The 25,297-nt window shown below is 33.7% G+C and overlaps 1 protein-coding gene across 2 annotated transcripts in view; it reads left to right on the top strand.

Annotated features, from left to right (window-relative positions):
• LOC149556168 (uncharacterized) overlaps window positions 1-1,934 on the top strand; it is a 70,060-nt gene extending 68,126 nt beyond the window's left edge. The window contains exons 2-3 of one of the 2 annotated variants that reach the window (XR_016364640.1): window positions 1,319-1,585; window positions 1,706-1,934. Coding sequence is in view for 1 of the 2 variants with exons in the window: in XM_089830295.1 (XP_089686421.1) it covers window positions 1,319-1,522 (204 nt within the window). In the remaining variant the exon portion in view is untranslated. Of the gene's footprint in view, window positions 1-1,318 lie in introns of both variants that reach the window. The other variant, XM_089830295.1, reaches the window with a different exon arrangement.
• The last annotated feature ends 23,363 nt before the right edge of the window (window positions 1,935-25,297 follow it).

Raw genomic sequence — 25,297 nt, 5'->3', positions numbered from 1 at the left:
TCGAGATTTAATTTTACTACAACTAAAAATATGTATATTTCCTTGCATTTATATTTATTTTTGCACTCACGTAAGTTTTTTATTTTAATTTCTAAGAAAAATGATTATTTACATCTCCAAAGTTGATTACTTAGACAAATATTTTATGTAGTGTTTATTAAATTATTTTTAAAGATATATTCTATTTGTAATAAATATTGAGGTTTTGACATGTAGATGGTTGTCAAATTTAACCTCAAGAGGTAAATGTTCAGGAATTGTATTTTCAATTCATAGCACGATTCCTCCTTTCTTTTCCTTAAAAATGCGGCTATTCCTTTCTTTCCAGATTTTCCAAATTATTGATCTCAGACAATGTTCCAAGTCCTCCAGAATGTAGATTTTGGTTTTCCTACACTCCAACATCTCTTTAAGAGTTTCTGGAAAAGGAAAAGACTAATTGAGTTTTTGCATTGCTTCCTATAAAGAATAGAGAATTTACAATGTCGCAAAATATGGTTCAGTGTTTCTTCCCTTTCCATAACACACAATCAATGGGGCCATTTAAACAAGTTTCATTAATCAGTTTCCTGTTAAAAGTCTCATTAATCAGTTTTCTGTTAAAATCCTCTTTCAAACTGCTAACCAACCAAATGAACCTACTTTTGGTAGGCAATACATATTCCAATAGAGATTTCTTGGTCAGCCCTCATCTTCAAGGGTAGCTTTGAGGAGTTTGTAGCCAATTTTTCCTGAATACATATTCCAATTGCACAAGTGTATTGCCTTCTAATCTCCTTTTCACATGGTTTTGCTTTATTTTTACTTAAAATTATCAGTCTTGGTCTGTTCCAGATCATCACCATCCCCGTGTTGAGGTCATTTTTTAAGGTTGATTATTCAAGTAACTTTTTTTCTGACTTCCATCCAATATTTTACAGCATAAAAATATTCCTACTGAACCAAAGCGTTAACATTTCTTGTTTCAAGCCTGCCAATCAGTTTCTGGGTTGATGGAATGCTTTCAAGTTGCATATTTCATTTGCATTTGTCTGTATGCATGTTATTCAACTCACAAATGTATGGGAATATTAGAGTTTATCCTGTTCCAAACATATAAGACCTATGAACTTGTCTAATAAAAATGCATAAGCTTGAATGAATTTATTAGAACTGTTAACGATTCCAAATTCTGAGGATTAATGAAAGGGTGTTTTAAACTATTTCTTGGTCCCTCATTATTAGCCATTTCTTGGTCATTAAGGAAGCTGAAGCATCATAATATTTTAGAGATGTTTCATCAATATTAGATGTGATATGATAGTCAACATACTTGCAGGAATGGGAAAAACCAAGGAACCCTCGTCGGCGTGATATATTCCCTCAATTTAGCCCATTGAAGACTCCGCTTCCTCCCCCAATGCCATTTGACCCTCCTCTTGAGGATGATGAGGAAGAGGGAGAGCAGCCACAGGAGGAGCCACAGGAGCCAGAAGAGGGAGAGGAGGAGGAGGAGGAGGAAGTAGTACCAGAGGAATTTTAAATAGCAATGTTGACATTAGAAGCTTTAGAAGCTGCCAGCACTCGAGTTCGTGAGTCAACCAAGGTGATTGTCAAATTGGATTATCATAGGTGTTTTCTTCTTATTAGTATCTTGTACCCAATTTCCCTGGCTTTATATGCCCAAACGTAATTTATTGATCTGTTGGTCTTTGAGCATATGCAGGTGTAGAGGTTGAAATGTACCTTGTAATTGTTCTGCTAGATTGTTCTATGCCATGAAACAATTTTCATTGCAAACAATGTTTTCATGATGCATTATTCAAAGCACAGGAGTCTGAGATTATATATAAAAAATATTTGTTTAGCCGGGTATAGAATATATTCAACTTTGTCTGTAAACATTTTTGGTGTAACACATGCTATGCTGAGTTTAAACTTGGGTTGTTGAGGAATCTTGACTTGTAGATGACATGCTTTGATTTTTCTTCTACTGCAATTATATTGGCAAAGTCATGCAAATTAAATTTTCTTATTTTATTGAAAAGACAAAACTAGAAATAAATTTGAGGCGGCGAACTTATTACCTTGATCTCAAGCCATAGGCAGAGATGCTTGCATTTTGTTTGATTTGACTATGTTGAAGTATTTCCACTACATATTTCAGTGCGATGTTAGTGATGGTTTATATTTTTGCTTTATTTACGTCTAAATGAATCTGTGAAAGCTTATGTGTATTTATGAGAACTGATCTCTGATTGAGATTGTGCAACTTCCACAACTCTTGCAAATACCTTACTGGTTCTTTAGTTTGGGTGTCAAAATGTTGTTGACTGTAGTTTGACTTTGTATATATACAAGCATTTGCCATGTTGGGAAGTTGAATGTATTAGCAACAGGAAGTTCCATAGAGTGTATTTTTATCTTGCAGTTTCAGGGCACGACAAATAAAAGAGGCATACTATTCAGGCAAAATGAAATGAACAATATAATATTCATGGTAAATTTATGACTGGTCAATCTCTGTTTTGGTCTCTGTTTTGTGTATCAAAGTAGATTGAGTAGCTTAAGTGGTTGGATAGTATTTTGTTGACTGCATGGTCTTTTCCTATCTAAAATGGATTTTTGAAGGACTCCTTTCCCAGATTGGAAGATTTATTATTATTTTGTTATTTGTGCAAGTTATGATGACACTAGAACAAAATTTTCAGACATAATAGAAAAGATTAAATTGTCTATGAAAAAACATTTTTGGACTTTTAGTGTCCAAGCCCAAAATCTTTAGCACGTTTCAAATAACAATAAATTTATTTGGTTATTTGTTGAAATATTGATCGGTCTAGAGGAAAAATGTTTTACTGAGGTACGAGCCTGCATGTATACAGAGTGAGGAATGAGGATAGATGTGTTTTATTTTTCGGAATTCTTCTGAATGAAATATAGGTCTAGAGGAAAAATGTTTTACTGAGGCATGAGCCTGCATGTATACAGAGTGAGGAATGAGGATTCATGTGTTTTATTTATCGGAATTCTTCTGAATGAAATTCATTTAAGAAACAGGCCAAGAAGGGAAGCTTTTGGTGGCTTCATGCACCCCACACACATCGATTGAGATATGCAATGCCAATTGGGAAATATATATATATTAGACTACAAGAATTCGGAATTGCACCTCCTATAAACTGCAGTGTGTTTGGGTAAGCCTTTTAATATTGTGCTAATTTTTAAACAAATATAATGGAAAATTCAGATACAGTGATAGCAAATGAAAGACTTTTAATCGATAAGATTATGAATATTCGTATCAAAGTATCTTTTCATCTTATCCCTATATATTTAGAACTTCGTTTTATTTCTTTCAGATTAGTCAAAAAAGTGGTAAGGGCCCTCTTTCACTAATATCATGTTACAAGGATTATACATCATAGATTTGTATGACCTTAAAACTTGATTTCAATATAGATCTTGTAGCCTCTGCTTTCATCACATCCATCCATTTGCAGATGTCAAATAACAGGCTACAGATTATATATTGCCTACTTGAGTGAAGAAATCTATTATTTTTTTCTTGATTATATTCTCAAGTCATTGAGTTTTTATGAGACAACCCATCTCTTTTGACATCTAGAATGTTTCGCTTCTGTGAAGAGTTGTAGAGTGCCATTTTCTTAAGCTGAGTAGAATCATCGGAGCATGCCCTTCCATATGAATCTTTTGAAGTCTGCATGTCTGAAGTAAGAGAAGTACAAGAAGCAGGGCCTCTGCTTTTGTCTCAATATTTGTACCAGGGTTAAGTTTCTTTGGCACCACTGCTGACATTATCAGTCTGCCGTCAGAGTGCTTTATGATGCGTCTAGTACTATAGCTGTCCAGGTTCCTCTTGTTGCTCCTCCAAAACTCAAGTTAAAATTTCACAGGTTTTAATTTAACCATCTTGTGAATGAGGAACTTTTATATATTTTTATTTATGTTAATTTAGAGTTTTATGTTAAAGATTCTTCATGGCAAGCAGCAGGAAGGCGGAGGGTTTTGAATTTTTTGCAAGCATGGAAGCTCTAAAGACGATGAAGACAATGCAGACAAAGGAGTTTGGGGGTAATTTGGGGGTGTGGATAGTGATGATTTGCTTCTTTACATTTTTCTCGAGGATATTAAAGAAAGTGATTGACAACTTGCATGTTTGTAGATCTTGGTGCGTTGAGTTGGGCTTGTGAAAGGGCACTTGTTTTTTTCAAGCACTTATTCCTTCAAATCTCATGAACGAGGGGCTTGCGTATAGAGGGGGCTTTGGATCCATTTCAGTTTTGTGATGTAGGTGAGCAACACAATTTGGTGCTTGGGGTGGGGAAATTGTTGGCCTAGGGGAAAATTACTTGGAGTAGATGGTTGGTTCTTATTCTTAGAGGCTTTCTCAGGGTTCTTAGCACCCAATTTTCTTTTCAAGAGTAAATAGAAGACACTCCTTTCGGAGCTAGATTCTATCTATGCTTGTTACAACCCAAATTTTTGCCCATTTAAAATAATCATATAGTCGTTATATATTTCATGTGAATGATAATTACACAATAAAAAAACAATTAAATGTGAAACTACTTGTTAATTGACAAATTATCAGATATGGGCTCTAACTGTCTTGGTGAAGGATTTAGCGACTAGCTAACACAAAGTATGCCTTGGACAATCATGAGCTACCCGGTCGGTTCTTAACACAAGAAAAACATTCAACTTTTATTAACATAAGAAAATGTTACCTTTGTTTTATTTTGCAACCATGGAGTAATCATCAGAATGCAACTCTAACATGCGTGCGTGCACGTGCACGCACACGTGCACACACATGCGCGCATATGCGCACACGCACACACAATTACACAATTTAGGCGACACCAATAGCATGATGTCAATATACATTTGATATAAACCTTGAGATAGTATAATCTCTGTCTTTATTTTGGCTCCATATTGATTGCCACCTTCATATCAACATTATTCCTTTTTCAAAATTTTAAAGTTGGAGGAGTTACTTGTGACTGATGGATAGCCACGCACTGTCACGCCCTTTCTTGTAACCAAGGGAGCATGCGAGAGATCTATTTTAACACCCCCTATTGTTGGGGAATGACTCTCTTTTTCTTTGTTGTTTGATGGCTCCGAGTTTTATTTAGCAAAGTATTTCTGTTGATCTTCGATAGCTTTTGTTAGATAAACATATATATAATTATATTAGATAAACATATATATAATTATGAGAGATATACATGTTTATTCATGGCTTATGCTCAATATAAATGTAAGTGTTTGTTGCATTTGGAAAACATATACCTAATAAGGCAGTGTTTAATACATTTGTTGCAGATCCATGAAAATTTAATATGGTATCAGAGCCTAATTGTAGATGTAAATCAAATGAAGAGTATAAGAAAGAGATTGTGAAGCATGCAGGTGTGTGAGTTCTACATTTTACAATCATGAATAAAATGTAACACTAGATATAATAGAAGTCGTGAGTATTAAAATTATCTCCAATATATATGTCATTGCAAATCTTGCAGCAATGTTGAAGGAGCATTAACGTTTAATTTGATCTTTCAACTTGTCTTGGAAACTAGATGTAAAATGAGTGTGCATATATCTTGGTCAACTTTCAATGATGATATAGTGGCGAAAAAGTCTTGAAGGTATTCAGGCACATACATTCAAGGATATATAAGGTTGTATATATATGCATAATGCAATTTTTTTAGAGAAAGGTGAGGGTTATCTTTGCCTACATAGGGAGTTGGACTTGGCATGTATCGTATCATAACGTACTCAAACTTGGCCTTTGTCATTGCAAAGTATGCCAAATCAGTAAAATCAAAGTGACGAGACTCGGCTTGGGCCCAGACTCGGCAAGGGTAACTTGACTCGTGACCCGATTCTGACTCGTGACCCGACTCGGCAATGACTCGGCAGTGACTCGACAAAGTGAAAAAATCTCGAAATTTTGAGATTTTTTAGGATTTAAAGAACATTCCATGCACCCATTATTGAATAAAGCGTAAAGACACAATAACATCATTAAATAGAAGATAATTTGATCATAGATTCATAATGCATATACTTAAAAGTTAAAACTTAAAAGTCAAACATCGATTACATAAGTACAATACTACAAAGGTAAATTGCTAAAAGTAAATACTATATTACTAGTAATTAAAGTTTAAAGTTTTAAATAGTAGCTGAAGCTTGAAGGAAACATTATAAAAGTAAAAGTGTAAAACATGGAATCATATATAAAATGATAAATCCATGCAAACCATCAAAAAAATATGTATTATGCATTATGAAATCCAAGTTCCAACACATCAAGATTCAAGTCATCTTCAAATTCAAATGTTCCAAATGCTGATCATATATTAAGTTAAACTTTTAAACAAAAAGTTAAAACAAGACTATAAGTCTATAGCTATGGCTCCTAGTCGAAGTCCTCATCATCATCCTCATCCTCAGGCTCATCGTCATCGTCATCCCCAACCTCAGCCTCAACCTCAGGCTCAGTATAATCTACAAAATGCCTCTTAGTAAGGCGTCTAAGGTAGGTCCTGGATGTCTCAATAGCCATAGCATCAGCCTTTGAGGTGCCTCTAGGATCAACTGTATTCTTTGCCTCTTGCTCTGCCAATGTTTGTGAGGTGCCACTAGGAACAACTAGAGCTCTTTGGTCCTTTGCTGCCATAGCCATAGCCTCAGCTTGGCCCTCTCTATCTGCCTTGTCAAGCCACTGTAGGTCCTCATCATCAAAGAAAGGATCAGTAGCCTCAGTGATCCATTCAGACTTTGGATCAACCTCCTCTAGAGTAATAAGAGAGGTGTCACTATCCAAAATCTCCCTAATCCTAATGCGTAGGTTGTAGTGCACAAAGACTAGCCTATTCATTTTTTGCACAGACAACTTGTTACACCTCTTCGAGTGGATGTGCTCAAACATGTTCCAGTTGCGCTCACATCTAGAAGCGCTACTTGGCTGGCTCAAAATGCGGATGGCAATTTGCTGAAGGTTTTTGGTTGAATGCCAAAACATTTGCCACCATCTATTTGAATTTTGAAAAAAAGAAAACAAAAAAATATTAGTCTCATTTCAAAATTTGAACTTTAAGTTTAAAGCTCAAAATTTAGAAATTAGATTGTATAAGGCTTAAGTTGCAATTTTTACCTGGCTGCAATTTTGTACGACCTCCTTTGCAAATTTGACTTGAAAAAATGGCCCTTGATGCATTATTATAGGCATCCATCTCAAGCAATATATCTGTGGGATTAGGGGACATCTTCGATATCACTGTGTATAGGCCACTAAGAACCTCCTCATCTGCCTTGAAATCATCACGAAAGCGGTATGCCAAATTGAGGTAATAGGCTGTTGCATGGATGGACTTATGAAGCTGATTTTGCCATCTCCTATCAATTATGTCCCAAATAGGGCCATAGTTTTCCTCAACTCCTACATATTTGGCCTTAATAGCCTCCTTGACCCTATCCATGCCCTCATAAATGTAGCCCATAGAGGGCTTCTCGCCATCAACAACTCGTGAGAGGGATACAAGGGGCTCAGTGATCTACAAAACAATTAAACAAAAAAACAATTTAATGAATGATGAAACTTTGTAAAGTTGCATAATGAAAATAAATAAAAAATATGTATGACATAAATTAATTTATAAAATTTTAAGATTGAAGCTTTTAAAATTTAAAATTTAAATTACCTCCACAATCTTCGAACATGGCTCCCAAAAACCTTCATCATCATAGATGCATTTTGTTGCATTTATCCCTATAGGGTTGGTGGCAAAGGAGGAGGAATTCCATTTTGGACCAACAAACATGCACCTCAACTCTAACTTTGAAGTCAACAAGGATTTTAGTGTGATACAGTTAGAGGAAAATCTTGTGATACCAGGACGAGCCAACTCCTTTCCCTTCGTGTATTGCCTCATAGTGTTGAGGACCAAGGCATGATTGTAGATGAACTTGCAAAGATTTTTGGCCTTGGTAACAACTGATTTCACCCGTAAAAGCTTGCCAATATCATCTAACATGAGGTCGATGCAATGGGCCGCACATAGAGTCCAAAAGATTTTTGGATGTCTCTCCATCAAAAGTTTTCCTGCATTAATTTTAAATTAGTTAGTAAACAATAATTTTTTTTGATGTATTAAAAGATTTTTAATTTCTAAAATTTAATGAAAAATTATAACAAATTTTTTAGAAGTAGAACTTAGAAAGTTAGAAGTTAAAATTTTACCTGCAGCAACATAATTAGCTACACTATCAGTCACCACTTCAACAACATTCTCTTCCCCCACCTCCCTTATGACCTCCTCAATAGTCTCACATAAGAATTTTGCATTTTCACACGTGAGGAAACATCTATGGACCTCAAAAAATGGTGGATTTTGAAAGTGAAAATTAAACAAAATAATTATCATTCAAGAATCAAGAATCAATACTCAATAAAACAAAATTTTCGTTATTCAATAATAGTATACATTATGATTAAATTTTAGACTTCAAGAAGTAGAGCATGATGAATTACCTCCATTAGAAACAAGAAAATTTAAGAGGGTTCTAGACCTCCTATCCGTCCATCCATCCGTCATAATGGTAAACCCCTTTTGGTTCCAAACCTTTTTATGATCCTCCAACTCAAGTTTCATCTCCTCAACCATATCTAGTAAGAGGGGGCCACTCAATTCATCTTCAGTGGGGGCTTTGAACCCCACACCATAGATGGAAACTGCATCAATCATCCCCTGCCAATAAGGAGTCCTTTTACATTTATAAAAGCATTTTAATTAGCATATTTCAAATTTTCAACATCAAGTTAAAAGTATAAAATTGAATATAATTTTTAAAATTTAAAACGTAAAACAATCAAATATAAATGAAGTTGAAAACTTGAAGTACCTGGCTGCTATAAATGGAATGTTGCAGAAAAACCAAAACTTGCAAATTGCTCTTATTCTAGCTTCATGTATCTCTATATTCCAGCCTATTCTCTCAAGTGAGGGTTGTGCACCAGGAGTGGTACGCAATACAAAAAAATTGTCCAACGTACTAGAATTTTTTGACTCTAGGATGAAAAGTAAAGCCAGTACTACTAGAAGGGGCATCAACAGTAGCATCACTAGAAGTGCAAGGAATAGATGTAGAAGAAGCATGAGCAACAGAAACACTAGGACGATAGTGGGGACGAGAAGAACCTTCTCCAACACAACTTAACGACTCAGAATTATAAACATTTGTAGATGAGCGTGGAAGGGAACTAGAACCAATTTGAGCTAACTCTTCTAATTGTTTTCTTTTTAATTCTTTTTCTTGTTCATATTTTTCCAAGGCTACATAACAAAAATGTTGAGCCTCAACAGTTGTAGCTCCACAAGGCTCAGTATCATGACCATGTATGCCAACAATATGGTATTTTAATCTATTTATTCCCCCACTATTAATGGTTTTGCAAAATAGACATTTTTGTTTGGGTTCTCTTTCTACTCGAAAAGTTTATGCTGAACTTCCAACACTCGTCTTTTTTGATGCCTTTAGAGAGCTTGGGTTTTTTAACTCCAGAAGCAATTATGACTTAATTAAGGAAAAATATAAAGGTTGTTGCAATAAGAAAATTTAGACCAAATATTACTATTTCATCATTGCATTTTATAAAGATCTGAAGTAAACAAAAAATTCATAAACAAACAAAAAAAAAATCATGTAAAAAACCCATAAGCATAGACAAAAAAATCATCAAAATATAAACAATCAAGTCTTACCTCTTTCAAATGCTTTGAGAAGTGTTGAGGAGAGCTCCTATAAACTCTTTGATGATCTAAATGCAAGCTCCAATGTCACAAATGCAAGCTTTTCTCCTCTTCCTTTCAGCTAGTTGCAAAACAAGAAAATTCTATTTCTCTTCTACCTCTCTCTCTCTTTCTTCTTTTCACTATAGACTATTATGGGAGCCCTTTTAGGGTTATATGAGTAAGAAATGTAAACAAAAAAAATATTTAAAAAAACTTGTAAAAAATAATATTTTAATGTCCGAATTTTAAGTTTGCCGCGGCTAGGTCAAGGAGGGCCGGGTCACGCGAGTCACTCTGTGTGACTCTCCGCTCGCTGACTTACGTGACTCACCATGACTCGCATTACTCTGAGTAAAATTATAGTTGCAATGAGAACTAAAAAAAGCATCCAAAAGGTCTCAATCCTCAAGTATTATGTAGACCATGTCCATACAACTAAAAGCCAAGAAAATTGATAGTTTAAAAATAATTTCCATGTTCATACCAACTTCTATTCACTCATGCATATTGCAGATTCATGGGACAATCTACAATATGCAATATACCTGTAATAAAAGAACATAACAACGTGGGATAATCCAATCAGTTTTGGTTTGGTTTCAACTAGTCTCATTTTGGACTTGCCCAAGCCCTTCGTTTTGTTTCTTTATCTGCATTTGGTTCATTTACACGAACAACTTCCAAGGTGCCAAATCATGTGCAGACATTATAGCAAGATGTAGAAAGTCAATAATAAGGGTTGGAGCTACATGGTGGCATTGGGGAAGTAGCTGGAAAATTTAGTCATGTTCAAAGTTGCAAAAAAGAAAAGAAAGCAGATACAATCAAGAAATGTTGAGAAAAGCAAAAATAATATATATAGTAAAGTCATTGTAGTGTCGATCAAGGGAGGATCGAATAAGAACAAAGGCAGTCGAAGTAAACTTCTTAACTTCTTAATTTCAAATCATTAATTCCATGCATAAAGGGATTGACTAAAATGACCCTTAATTACATAGAATAAGAGAAAGGGAATGTGCAATCTGATATATTGCAGGTGATAAATCCAAGGTGCACAATCATTTGAGTATAGGAGGTATATTAAGTTCTCTTTTTCTCACATTGTTATATGACAATAATAAGAATATAATAGCTATATATTTAGATATATATATGAATACGTGTATTTATATGTGTAATTGCAATACATTTATTCAAATTGATAATTAATAATTTAATATAATGTTTGTTAAATATAAAGATATCTATTATGAAAATATGAAAGGTAAAGTTTGAGTATTATATTATCTTCTATTTCTGCTAATAAAAAATAAAGGGAGACATTTTATCATTAATGTTAGTAATAGGCATGAGTTAGATTACTAACATTATGATTAATATTAATATTCTATACGAGCATTTGGCTTGATTTTTTCCTCTGAGAATGTTATTGCAAGAAGAAGGAGATTTAGATTCAAAGGGAGCCAAACATTTCATTAGTGACAACCTTGAAAGAGAGGGAATGTATTGAGGATATGATTTAGTCAATCTTTGGTGATCTCGATCATATTGATTGGAAGGGAGTAAACCATGTTGAGATGGATTCTCCAGTGATCAATAAATTGTAGCAGCCAAGAGGACTGTGATTTATAAATATGTCTCATGACTGTGTAATTTTAATGGGCCTATCCCTTGTGCACATCACGAGGAAGTGACGACTTCCAAATGATGTCACTTGTATTTGCAGAAGTTACTGTAATGTGACAATCTTACAATAACTTGTATTATGAGATCAAACAAATTGAGTATATGGTGAATGTCTTGCATCTCAACATTCTGGAAGGCCATTACTCAAAGAGTATTTGGTGAATATCATTAAAATTCTGGGAGGCCAATACTCTTGATATTAGATGTGATATCAAACATTATTTTGAGTATTTGGTTAATATCATTGATATTCTGGGAGGTCAATACTGATGATATTAGATGTGATATCAAACATCTTTGAGTAATTGGTGAATATTGAATGTTGATATTCTGGGAGACCAATACCCATGATATCAGATGTGATATCAAAACTTTTTGAGTACTTGGTGGATATTGAATGTTGATATTCTGGGAGACCAAGACTCATGATTTTAAATGTAATATCAAAACCTTTTGAATATTTGGTGAATATCATATAATATTCTAGGAGACCAATACTCTCGGTATCAAAATGATGGACATTTTTTGATCAAAGATGTCCTCAATCTTGCTAACTTGATAATACTTTTAGGTAATACGTGTGTATATCCTCCCCAGCTAAGAGTGAGTGCTGATCTTTGATAGCTTTTGTTAGATAAACATATATATAATTATACGAGATATAATTGAGATATAAATATAAATATAAATTATCTAATTAACAAATAACCATGTCCCATGGAGGGACATGTTTATTCATGGCTTATACTCAATATGAATGTAAGTGTTTGTTGCATTTGGAAAAAATATACCTAATGAGGCAATGTTTAATACATTTGCAACATATCCATGGAAATTTAACAATTTCATCCTCCGTCTGCTATTACCTTGAATACTATATTATTTTGTTACACATTGCGGCACCTCAAGCTATAAGAAATGCCACACCATTACTATTAGTACAAAACTCATTCTTGTGTTGAAGCTCATGATTACGAGTTGTTATCCCGAATGGAATTACCATCCTCATGTCTTGCAATCATATGCTCAAGTAATTTTTATATGATATGACATTTCTAGTTGTTTCAAGACGTTTGTCTACAATGATATTGAATGTCTGTAGTGTTAATATGCACCCTCGATCATGGATGAAGTAATACCGACCATAACCAGAGGCTTAGTATATTGATTAAGAAAGTCTAAGAACTAGTTCATCTCTTTTAAGTTCATACATATTAGGTGCTGGTAATCTTATAGACCCACTTGACCATTATATGTTTGACATCATTGTGATTGTTTGCAAACACATTTTAAAATACATACCGTATACATTGTTTATGGAGCTAGCTTTGATATATTTTTCAAGATATATCTTTCAGAGTTTTTGAAAAAGGAAAAGACTAATTGAGTTTTTGCATTGCTTCCTATGAACAATAGAGAATTTACAATGTCACAAAATATGGTTCAGCGTTTCTTCCCTTTCCATAACACACAATCAAAGGGGCCATTTAAACAAGTATCATTAATCAATCTCTTGTTAGAATCCTCTTTCAAACTGCTAACCAACCAAATGAACCTACTTTTGGTAGGCAATACATATTCCAATAGAGATTTCTTGGTTAGTCCTCATCTTCAAGAGTAGCTTTGAGGAGTTTGTAGCCATTTTTTCCTGAATACATATTCCAATTGCACAAGTGTATTGCCTTCTAATCTCATTTTCACTTTTTCTATAGACCTATTGTCTACCTAATGGAGTTTTACTCATCAGTGTACAAAAGTTGTTTGTTCAGGGCAGCTGATGTGGAAGGGATTTAGGTCATTGTGTTTTCCTTTGTCGTGTTGAAAACCAGGTTTTGATTGTTTTTAAAACAATTGAAGTTGTTAATGTGCGTGTTGTAGAAACATTATTAGGTTTCTAATCTCTAATGACATTAAGTTCATTATAAACCAAACATCATGCCCTTTGCAGAACTAATAACATTTCCTGTTTGTCATTATTTCATCCCTAGTCTCTATAATCTTGAAATGCCATCTCTGATTTGCTAATATGCATTTGTACATAATGCTAAAGTAGTTCACTCTTCTCTTCTCAAAGGATCACATCTCTTTTTAGAAGTTCATTCCACCACATTTGCATTTTGTACCAAAAGTTCTTCCCATGAAGTGTATGTTTCTCTTTATTAGTGTCTTGTATACTTTCAAGAGGAGTGATCTCTTTTAGAGTCATTACCCTTTACCAAGGATTGATGCCACTTTAAGTTGTGCATTTTGTTTTCAATGATAATGACATTTCCTTTTTGAATACTAAATACATCTTTTGATGAGTAAATACCGATTTCTACTATTCCCACATGCTACTTCTGATTGGTCAAAGGTCAAAGATATCTTTTGTAAATTAAAGATTTTATGCTCTAAAACTTATACAATTATTTGCAAATCAAATAATTCATGTTCACTCCATATATTTCATGAACTCTCATACACCTTCCTTCAAACCAACAAGTCATTCACTTATATAGAAAAGATTTGTCTACCATGAGGGGTCAACATACTATCAATAGTTACAATTCCTCCTCCATTTACCTTTACTATCAATGCATTCAATGGAAATGAAAAAATGTTTAAAGCGTCTTAACATATATCTCTTCTTAGCTTAATCCCGTAGGTAGTTTAACATTGCAACATTCTACATCAAATAGTTTGAAATGGTAGAGGAGGGGTCGGTTCATATTCAACACCACGGCTTCAAATAAATGAATTTTTTTTTTCCTGCTCCTTTCTTGTTAGCTTGACCCAACACATTAGAATAAAACAAGAAACAATATTTACTCAACTTTTGTTTTCTATCTTGCACAATATCTGTGATGGATGTCTCATTCCCATAAACCATTTTTGATACTATTTGTCCTTTGTTCAACATAAAGTCATAAATTTGTCGGCGTCTGCATACAAAATTTTTCTGATTAACAATTGTGCATCCAATAGAAGGAAACAATGCAGGATGATTTGGTAAGGCATTGAAGTAGTGCGCATCAAAGTTGTAAAAAAAACTTGGTCAAGACTGATTTTATACATAAAGAACTTGGTCATATAATGTTCCACTCAATATATATACCAGTTTGTTGTCTTTGTTTCTCTATACATACCAGTATTCAAAAAGAATATCTCAACTTACACAAAATTTTAAAAGTAAACAACAATGCTCCAATGTATAAAAGACCTCCTAATCTACTTGGGTGCATTTCCATTATCATTGCAACCTTTGCTCCTTGACAATGGACATCCTTTGTAAACACAAGAGATTAATGAATCATCATACACAACTTGTTATGCATTGCACATCACATATCAGAGAACACATATTGCCTTCCTGTATCATACATCCAGATTGGTCTATACAAAGGTCGTATTCACAAGCATTCGAAGGTCATACACAATTAAAACTGAGTGCACATTCCAATTTGTATTTATATTTCCTTCAAGCATGAACTCGAACTATTCTTCAACATGAGAAGTTATGTTACAACATCCCTTTTGATCATACCACTCAGAATCTAATCCACATTGGCATTTAAGAATACAACCGCATAGTGAACATTCAAACAACATCCATGTATTTTAATATATATGTTCATTGTGATAAGTGACAATTTCATATATTATTCCTTCATATGTGATTCAACTCTGCTTCCATAGTCTAATTGGATTAAATTGACTTTGAAGATCTACCTTGAAGTTATTAGACTTTAGAGAAGAAATTTGGTTTTGATACTATGTTGAGGTTTAATAGATTTATCACTGTTGTAACTTGTAATAGCACCAGTAGATTTACGTGTGTTTCAAGTTACCTTCTCAAAGCATATGCATATGCTTTTAAGAGGCATGTCTCCATAGAGATACACCTCTTTAACTCTTATTAGTTATCAATAACATTTACTTATTGTCATGATAAAGAGTAAGATATATGTGTGTGTGTGTATGAATTAAAATATATCTTATACATATACAAAATATTTAATATATTTTCATATATTTTAAATATCTTCAATCTATCCAATTGAAACTACACAGACATTAACAATTATGATGTTCATATTGTTTGAATGAGTTTCAAGAACTATGTGCATGTGAAGTGTGTGTTGGCAGTTGGCCAACTTTCCTCATTGGATTCATGACACGATTTAACAACCTCATGTGTCTTCTATAAGTGTAGTGGTTGTATCAAACATTAATGGGTCACTCTTTTGGTGTAACAACAATCCTAGTGGTTAATAAGTGGCATCAAAGTTTGGTCACAGGTTCAAATCCTTGCAGGCTACAACGAAGGGAGATTATTAGCAGTGAGCCAACATCTCTCGTTGGATTTGTGACATGGTTTAATAGTGATACAGTGCCCTCCGTATTTACCTTCAAGGAATCTTAGCTCAACTCAAGGGATTCACAATAGGTTGGTACACACTCAAGGAACTAAGAACATCTCAAAGATTTCAATAGAGAACCTGACATTTAGGCAGTTAAGACAACATCTTCATTCATACAATCAGATTTCTATGTCTGATTACATTATTCATAACTTTTAATCCTTAACGTTTCTTTCCAAAACCTTTACTGAAATTGTTCCACATTAGGAATAATAAAACATATACAAAGTGGAGCCAGAAACAATAAATCCATTACAATTTATTGTCTCTATACTTAGACCCATTATCTCTGTCATAAATCATAAGTAAAACTAGTAACCCTGCCTAGGGCATCTAATAACTTCCTCAAATGATTCCAATTGAAACCAAACCAATTTCATCAAATCTAGTTTCATACTCTGTAAGCCATTAATTTATCCAATACATAAATCATTTTATAAGATCAAATCTTTGCCTGCACCTTCAATGGAGATCCTTAAAAACCAGTCTTCACTCAAATATCCATAACTTACACAAATTTGAATGAAAATGACTCAAACCAATTGAAAACTAACTAAAGTTCACATATCTTTCCAATGAATTCAAATAGAGTTCTTTATTCATCCAAATATGTTCATACCAAGCATTTCAATCTTAGTAGGGTATCCTCAAACCTGAAAATAACAACTTTTTCCAAAACTTGCATAACTTCTTCATTTCTAAATGAAATAAACTCAAACCAAAGCCAAAATAAATATTATTCACTAATCTATTCATATATACAAATTGTACATGGTTTCCAGACTATACATGACCGTAGAAGACTTGGAACCAACAATAAAACTGAAAAACCAATCAAAATAACAACTCAAAATTTCACCAAATTTGTTACAAATGTATCTCTTACTTCCCATTATTACTTTGGTTCAACCATATATCCATTTTTATATATTTTTTGGTTGCTTATAACTTCCAAGCCACCTTTTAAATTACCTCCTTACATTCTTTTAATCATTATGCAACTTTGACAACATTTATGCACTTTATGCATTTTCACATTACAACTTTTGTATAAACCCAACATAGATCAAAATTATGACTCAAATGACTGTATATGGATACAAATAGTTCCATTCACATATTAAATAACTATTTTGACATACTTGACCACCTTAAGACCTCCTTGCACAATTTTGACAACTTATTACAAATGACTTCTCTAGCCTTTACATCTTGACTTAGTAGACTCAAATACATTATAAATGGCTCAAATAAATTTAAATATATCACATAAGATATATTATCCTCCTCGTGTTCTTGTTTCTTAGGTGTTCTTGCACCAAATAGCCCCCAGTGTCTTCTATAAATCTAGTGGTTGTATCAAACATTAATAGGTCAATCTTTTGGTGTAATGACAATCATAGTAGTGTTAATAAATGGTATCAAAGTTTGGTCATAGGTTCGAATCCTTGCAAGCTATAATAAAGGGAGATTTTTGGCAGTGGGCCAACTCCTCTTGTTGGATTTGCAACATGGTTTAATAGCTTCCAGTGTCTTCTGTAAATCTAGTGGTTGTATCAAGCATTGACAAGTCGATCTTTTGGTGCAATGACAACCCTAGTAGTTAACAATGTGGTGGTTGTAGATAAACACCTACATATCTCTAGCATCACTATGTTTGGTCATATCTACTAAATTTTCCCTGCGTCCTTTAGTGCTTTGTTTCTTGGTGTGTACACAATATGGAGTCCTTTAGAGCTTGCTTGAAGATTTGAAATTGAAAATCAATATTTTTGCAATGCCTTAAACAATCAATTGTTATAAGAAAATTTGGGCCCTTAGTCCATTGAACCACATTATTGGTGAGTGGATGATGACTAGCGTTCATCCACCCATCCACAACTCTCTCTCTGATCTTCACCCAACATTCCTAAATCTTCTCCACCAATATATTAACCTTTGAATGCTTCCTATCCAAGATTATGGTCCTCGCCTTTTGTTCGCACTTGAGGGAGCATATTATGGTCCTGCCCTAGCTACCACCAATAACATCTCCTTACAATAAGGAGATTGAGTTACATGAAATGAGATTTCATTCACAAAGAACTTGCCAATGACATTATCTATCTCATCTTTCAACATAAACAAGTTAGCTATGAGATTACTTTCTATCTTTGTTTCTCCTACCCTCTAATGCATGGTCAAAGACACTTGAGGAAGTCCCCAAACTATAAACAAAATTCTACATTGGCTATGTTGAACATATGTCCTCCTAGACATAATAATAGGCATAAATGTAGCCGAAGTGTCATATGGAATGCTGCAAAGCTTGTTAATTTTAACTCTTCATTTGAGGTTCTTCATGTGATTCAAAAGAAACATATCTTCTCACAAATTTTCTTGGAATAAAAAGGTGTGCATTAACTCTCTCGATACTACCATACCATTTTACACTACAATAGTTGCATTCTACTTTCTTGTGCCACCACTTGACCTTGACTTTCTTGGTAGTAATCCTTTTGTTCTGAACTATTTGAGAGGAAACTCTTGATCAAACAAACCCTTCACATACTCAACCATTGGTGTATAGAGGTGATCTATACAACCTATTGTACATGTCGTGGAGCTAGTTTGGGCTATAAAGTCAGCCCCTTGGTCACCTGTTAGCCTTAAATTAATAATCATATTTAGTTTCACTTTGAGAATGAACCTCTACTTCATCTTCATTCATGCAATAAATAACATAAACTCTATAAGTGCCTACTTTAAACTTATGGAAATATAAAAATTGGACCATTTGATGTTGAATGTTGACAACAAAATTAAAAATGAAGAATAAATATTGAATTGAATCCATGAATATGTCATTTAACATCAAAGATTAAATAAAATTTTGAAATGAAACTTACAAAAAAAGAACAAAAGTAAATTCTAAAACAATAAAATAAAGCATAGCAACCTACCTTGTGCTTGATAAATATCTCCAAGTTGGTGTATAGACTACTTCCTCTTCTTTCTCTTCCTCCTTGTCACCCTACTTGCACAAGAGACTTCTTGGTGTTCATGGGATGTCCTAGCATCTCAATGACATTTCTGTGCAACATGTGGTGATATAGGGATGGTGGGGGGATGCATCATCCTCATCCTAAGATGTCCCCATCCTAAAAATGTGATGTCTTTTTCTTTTTCTTTTAATTTTTTTTTTCTAGTGTGGGGGAGGTGGGGGGGTATTGAAAAACTATATCCAATATCTAGTTTTCATAGTGAGTTCTTTTGTATTGTCTATATCCACCAATGTGTGTGCATCCTGAAAACTCTCAACACCTAATAATTTTAGCAATGAATTACCAATTGCTTCAAAATAGGACTCAAACCAAAATTGCAATGGATGGTTTAGTCTTACCAGAATTAGAATCACAATGAAGGGTTCAATAGCGAGATCAAATGAGGCATGTAAGACCTTCAACATTAGTAAATGTTGGTAAGAGTTGAACTAATAATCATAAAGAACAATGCAACAAACTTGAGAGTTGTTGAAACCATCTACAATAACCCCTCACATGTACAAATATGAAGATATGCCTTCAAAATGGGTTGCCAAAGTTTCCATGATCGAATGCTGCAACTTTGCTAGACTCAACTGCAAACCTCAACACCTTTTGATCAATCCACATTTAACGAAAAAGATACATTTTTTATCTACTTCTTATAAAATATTATTCCCTAACATGACACTCTGTGTGTTCTTGGTCAACCATAAAAATGAGGCATAGTTTGAGAGTTCCAGTTTGATCATGGGAGGAATTCATTCCAATCTTGTCTCTTCTAGGCATGCCTTCCTTCCTACCCTAAGGGAAATAGTGCACCCTTATCATAATACACTACATCTCCATGTCTTGAGTTGTACATGGGCTTAATGATGTTTGAAAACTTAAGTGCACAAAACCTAGTCACATCACTAGAGAGGCTCAAGAGAAGCAAGATTTCCCAAACCCTTAATCTTCTTGTCATCATGCAAATAACCATGATAAACTATGGAAGGGATCTCTATTCACTCATTTTGAGAGTAGAAACACTCGCCTCAATAGTCTTTGGTAGAAACAACATAACAAGACTTGTTATAGAGGTAGACAATGATAATCTATCAATAAATTATTAAATAAGTAGGAGATAATCAATCAATCGATGAGCTTAAGGGTATTTATAATGAATGGTTCATAAGGCACAAAACTTGGTGAAAGTTTTGCAAATGGGGTTACAAGTAGAGTGGGTTTAACCATGGAGGGAACTACGTAGTTAAGTGGGCTCAAGCTGGAGTAGTACTAAGATGGGTTACCTCTTGGGAAGTCCTGATGCTTCACCTCTATGGGCATCACCTAGATCCAATGCATGTCAAGTGTTCAATTCATTCCCATGAGAGATTGGTTCTATGAACCACTACTCATGAAATATGTGGTCAATGTGTTTGACTAAAAAACTACATAGTTGAATCATGATAGCAATATCACAATAAATTATTGAGTGAAGAAAAAATTGATAAATTACGAGGATAATGAAAATGAAATCAAATACATTATTGCATGATGATATTTCTTGGTATGAGATGGTACAGAGTGTGTGGGGGGGGGGGGGGGGGGTGAATAAGTACAATAAGTAATTTACTAATTGAAACAATTGATTAAACTATTCAACCAAATAATTGTTGTAGTGAAATAAACTAAGCTCACCAATCATTCACAAGACAAATAAACTTAACACTAGTATTTTGGTTTCACAGAAAAAATTTGTTAGAAGGTTAAAATTGTGGTGGGGATGATACCCATAAATCCTTTTGGTACAGTTAAAAATGTTGCTTTGTTAGAAGCGTACAAAAACTCTTTCTGAGATTTCACCTTGTTAGGAGTGCTTTGTACACTGTTAGGGGAACAACTAGATCTAGTAGGATCTACCTTGGTTAGAGGACTTAAAACTCCTTTTGAGACTCCACCCTACTAAAGGATTTTATAATCACAAGATCGATTAAAGTCCACCTTGTTAAGGGATTGCCTTCATTGCAACTGTTAGGTAAAAATAAGTTGGTTGACCTATCTTTGGCACTGTTTGCCTATAAGATCCTTTCTATTCTACTTTTCACTTAAGCTTCCCTCTACTTGATCTCTTCTTTTCCAATCACATCTTTGTGTTTGTCTTCACCTATCACTCTACATTCATCGTCTGCTTGTTCTCTTTCACCTGTACCATTCACTCTCTATATCTCCTTTCTTACTTCACCTCTCATCATTTTTTACCTATATTTATTTTATCACTTAACCTCATCCCTTCATTCAAATTACTTTCTTTTGACACTTGCACCTTGTCTACTTCACATATTTATATGTCTTTGATATGTTTCCAGTTCTTTCCTTTGATCATCATTGTCTCCTCTTGTGTAATTCCTACTTGATTTCTCTATACCTATTAGGCTTCCACTTTCCAACTATTATTGTGTTTGTTCCATCTTCTACAAACTTTACCATTGTTACTTTATCTTTTACTAGATCGATTTTATCAATCACTTGATCATATTACCTATCAATTAAACTTATATTACCATCATGACTAGGTGTCATTGATTGAATGCTAGTTTCTTCTACACTTGTGTTTCCATGTTGTCATCAATAGTAACCTTATGAAAACCTATCATTATTTTACTAGCCAAAGCTAACAATCTTCAAGCTTCTTTGCCAAATGCTAACAATCTCCCCTTTTGGCATTGATGGAAAAATCTTTTAAATTTTTCAGACTTTCCTTTCATCTTGCATCTCATTGTCATTTCACTTATTATCCTCCTTTCATTGATTCTCCTTTACTTAATTACTTCTCCCCCTTTGTACTTACATACTTACTCACTTCTTTCCATTTTTGTCATCAATGACAAAGATGTTTCATAATTTTTCAAATATTTCTTTGAAATATGTTTTGGATCTTTTCATTGATGCCTCTAAGTATTTCTTCAAGTATGACAAAGTAATAATTTGTTTATGCAAATCACTTGCTAATTCTTCCATTTAATCCATAGGGCTCATGTTAGGTAAAATTATTATCCTTTCTACATTTCTAACACTTTATCAAATCTTCTCCACAATAGGGGATATGTACGATCATATCTCTAATAGTTTAGTCATTCTTTTCCTTTGTCGTGCCTGCATTTGTTTCAACTTTTGAATAATTTTTTTCACCTTTGAGTAATATTCCATTACTGAACTTGTCATTGGATCAAATTGTTCTATTAAGAAATCCATTTCCTTTTGTGCAACCTTCTTGCACTTCTCAAAGACATCTACAAAATATGACAAGTTTGGTACTTTAATCATCATCTATCCAACTTCCTTTAGAATAGTCTTGACTTCACTAATTTCTTTCGATAATGTAACTATGTCCTTATCTATTTTTTCCATCAACTTCTCTATTTTCTTCCTCTCATAAGTATCTTCTTATAACTTTAGTATTGCCATTTCTAATTAAGGCACTTGGCTTTGAATTGATTTGGTCAATGTGTCCATTTAATCAATGATGCTTGCATTCAGATAAGATGAAAAATCTAGTACTAGTTCTTTAAGGACATCTCTTGTAACCTCCATTATTCTAGATTTATTCTTCTTTTCTTTCAATCCATCCCTAGTTGCCTTTCTTTCTAATTTTTCTGAAAACTCTCCTAGTTCTCTTGGTTTTAGCTTTAAGATGTCTGCATTCTCAAATTATTCATCTTCTTCATTTGTTTGATCTATAGAAATATTTATTATTGGTCTAATTTTCTTTCTTTCACTTATAATGCTAACACTTAACTTCCTTTTCCTTGTCACAAATTCTTCTCCAATCATTACACTTTTTTCTATGACCAGTTGTATTGGTTGAGCTTTTGATATATGATCAATTTCTTCTATGATCACTATATCATCACTAGTTTGTTCTTATTCTTTCCCGACCCATTCTTGATTTAATATACCCTTCTTGGATTGTCCTCTTACTTATGCTGGAGTGCGGGATTGAGATAAGACAGATTTATCCATCTTTCTCTCATCAATTTTCTCTTATTTTTCTTTATCTAGTTCTTCCTGTGCAACCTTCATGTCCTTCTAGTTGTCCGCAATTTTTCATGAACACTTTGAATATCTCCTACCATGATTCGTAGAAATCTATTTCTGAGATTGAAATCTTGTTCGCTTGCTTCAGTGAACATGTCAATGTCTTCTTTAGTGCATTCAACATATATCTCCATGAGTTCTCTCACCATGATCTCATTTTTTATCCTCAATGCAATTATCCATTTCCCATCAACTAATTTGTAGAGATCTTTAGGTATTTTCCACATTCCTTTTGTCCTTTTCATCATAAAGTTCATAGGTTCCTTCTATGTCATTTAGTCTCCCATTCTCTATCATGTCCTTCAAAATAGATTCTACATGATTAACTAAAGCCTTTTCACTTTTTTTGATTTCTTTAGGTTGATTCTCCTCAACACTCTCTACACCTATCTCCTCTTTCTTTTCATTACTGGCCTTTTCCTTACCATTCTTTTGATAGTTTTACTCAGTGGAGGGTGTAGTATTTTCTATTTATCCACCTATAAACTCAATGTGAGTTTCTTTTTCATATTCTTCAATTTTGACAATTGAGTGCTAGGTTCACTACTTCCAAATTTATGCGATAACATGCTCATCATTCTCTATGAACTTCTTTGAAACACCAGTTTCTTCAATTCTATTTTGATTTTTGAAAATGCTTCTTCATAGGTTCCAAATTGTTGAGCTATTATATCTATAGGTCTTGATAATAATTCCTTAGCATGTGTCCTAATGGTGTCCTCATTAACTTCATAACCTATTGTTGGCAACTAGAATGTTCTAGGTTAAACCACTTGGGTTATACAAGTACTAGTGTCAACCAAAAAATATATTTCTTCTTTGTATTCCTCAATTATGTGGGAAGGGACTTTTCCCCTCTAATACATATCTGACTTAAATTCTTTGAAGTAATCCCACATGATAGTGTTGAAGTTATCACCTAAATCTTTAATGAATTCATTTATTTGTAGTATCATGGGTTTGTCCTTAGACCATTGAACAATTCTCTTTATTTGTAGTATCATGGGTTTGTCCTTAGACCATTGAACAATTCTCTTTCTTGGAAATAAATTTTGTAGATGAAAGAATATACACACCAAGATAGCACCAAACCTTAATGGTTCTCTTTTGTCCCATTTGATCTTATCTCTATTAGCAACAAGTGTTGGAATTCTTTAGAATAACTAAGAGGGGGGTGAATCAGTTATCCAAGGTCTAGATGTACAAATAAAACTTTCAATTCTTAGTGAACCCATATCCATATAAACTTAATAAGTATGCATCCATTAGATCATACAGTGCATAAACTTTGTAGGTTTCTGTCCTAGGTCAAAACATCTTTGCAGAAATGTAAACATGAAACATAATAGATTCAATAACACATTTGACACATGGATTTTACTTGGAAAAAACCAACAGTAACATGCTACTAATTCTCACTCTTATGAAGTGATGCGTTATGAAAGGAAAACCTTGTTAAAGGTTACAATGCACACTGTTAAATGTGATATGGTTAGAGAATTTCAATCACCCTATTAGGAGTGAGCCTTGTTACAGGGCTTTAGCTCATTCATTTGAAATGTCACCCAATTAAAAGATTTACAAATGACTGTTAGGTCAACCTTAATCCAAAGGATTTACCCCAGACTGATACAATGATGAGAAAGTAACAATAAGGCTTGATCTAATAACAATTTACAACTCACTTGCAAATTACAAATGTTTGTTCTAGTCCTCTATTCTGCTTGGCTTTCACACACTTCAACTTTGATAGCTTGTTCACCCTTCAAACATTCATACTCTTAAGCCTTCTTGCTTTTCTTACCAATAGCAATCTCTTCTGTTTGGTCACTGATTGAAGCAATACCCTAGACTCCTTGTCTTCCTTAGGTTCTCACACATGACAACCTTTTCTTTTAACCAACTTTCTTTATAAATAGAGATTTAAGATCTTTTTCCATTCAACCTCAATCATACATTTTAGGGTTAGGTAGGATACAATGAATCTACCCACTTTTCAATTTGGTTCCTCTAGAAAATTCTCCCTCATTTTTTTTTGAATTCACCTAAAAATGGTTTACCTTGAATTCTTTGCCACCAACTCATCATCGTTATCTTCAACACACTTCACACCATTGAAGAAAAAAAATAGTCAGCTCAAATTCATCAAATCTATGATTTAGCATGAATAATGGCACATGACATCAATATGTTGTTACTCGGCTTTCATACTATTCTTCCACTCGTCATCCACTAGATAAGTCGAAAAACACTAAAATTTTCTAGTGCTCGACATCAACTAAACTTTACTCAGCTT

This window comes from Cupressus sempervirens, chromosome 5 (assembly GCF_028749045.1).
Source record: "Cupressus sempervirens isolate cs-2001-9-10 chromosome 5, ASM2874904v1, whole genome shotgun sequence".
In the NCBI taxonomy this organism is placed as follows: domain Eukaryota; kingdom Viridiplantae; phylum Streptophyta; class Pinopsida; order Cupressales; family Cupressaceae; genus Cupressus; species Cupressus sempervirens.
The sequence above is the reverse complement of the archived record's forward strand: the minus strand, read 5'-3'. Positions and strand labels throughout refer to the sequence as shown.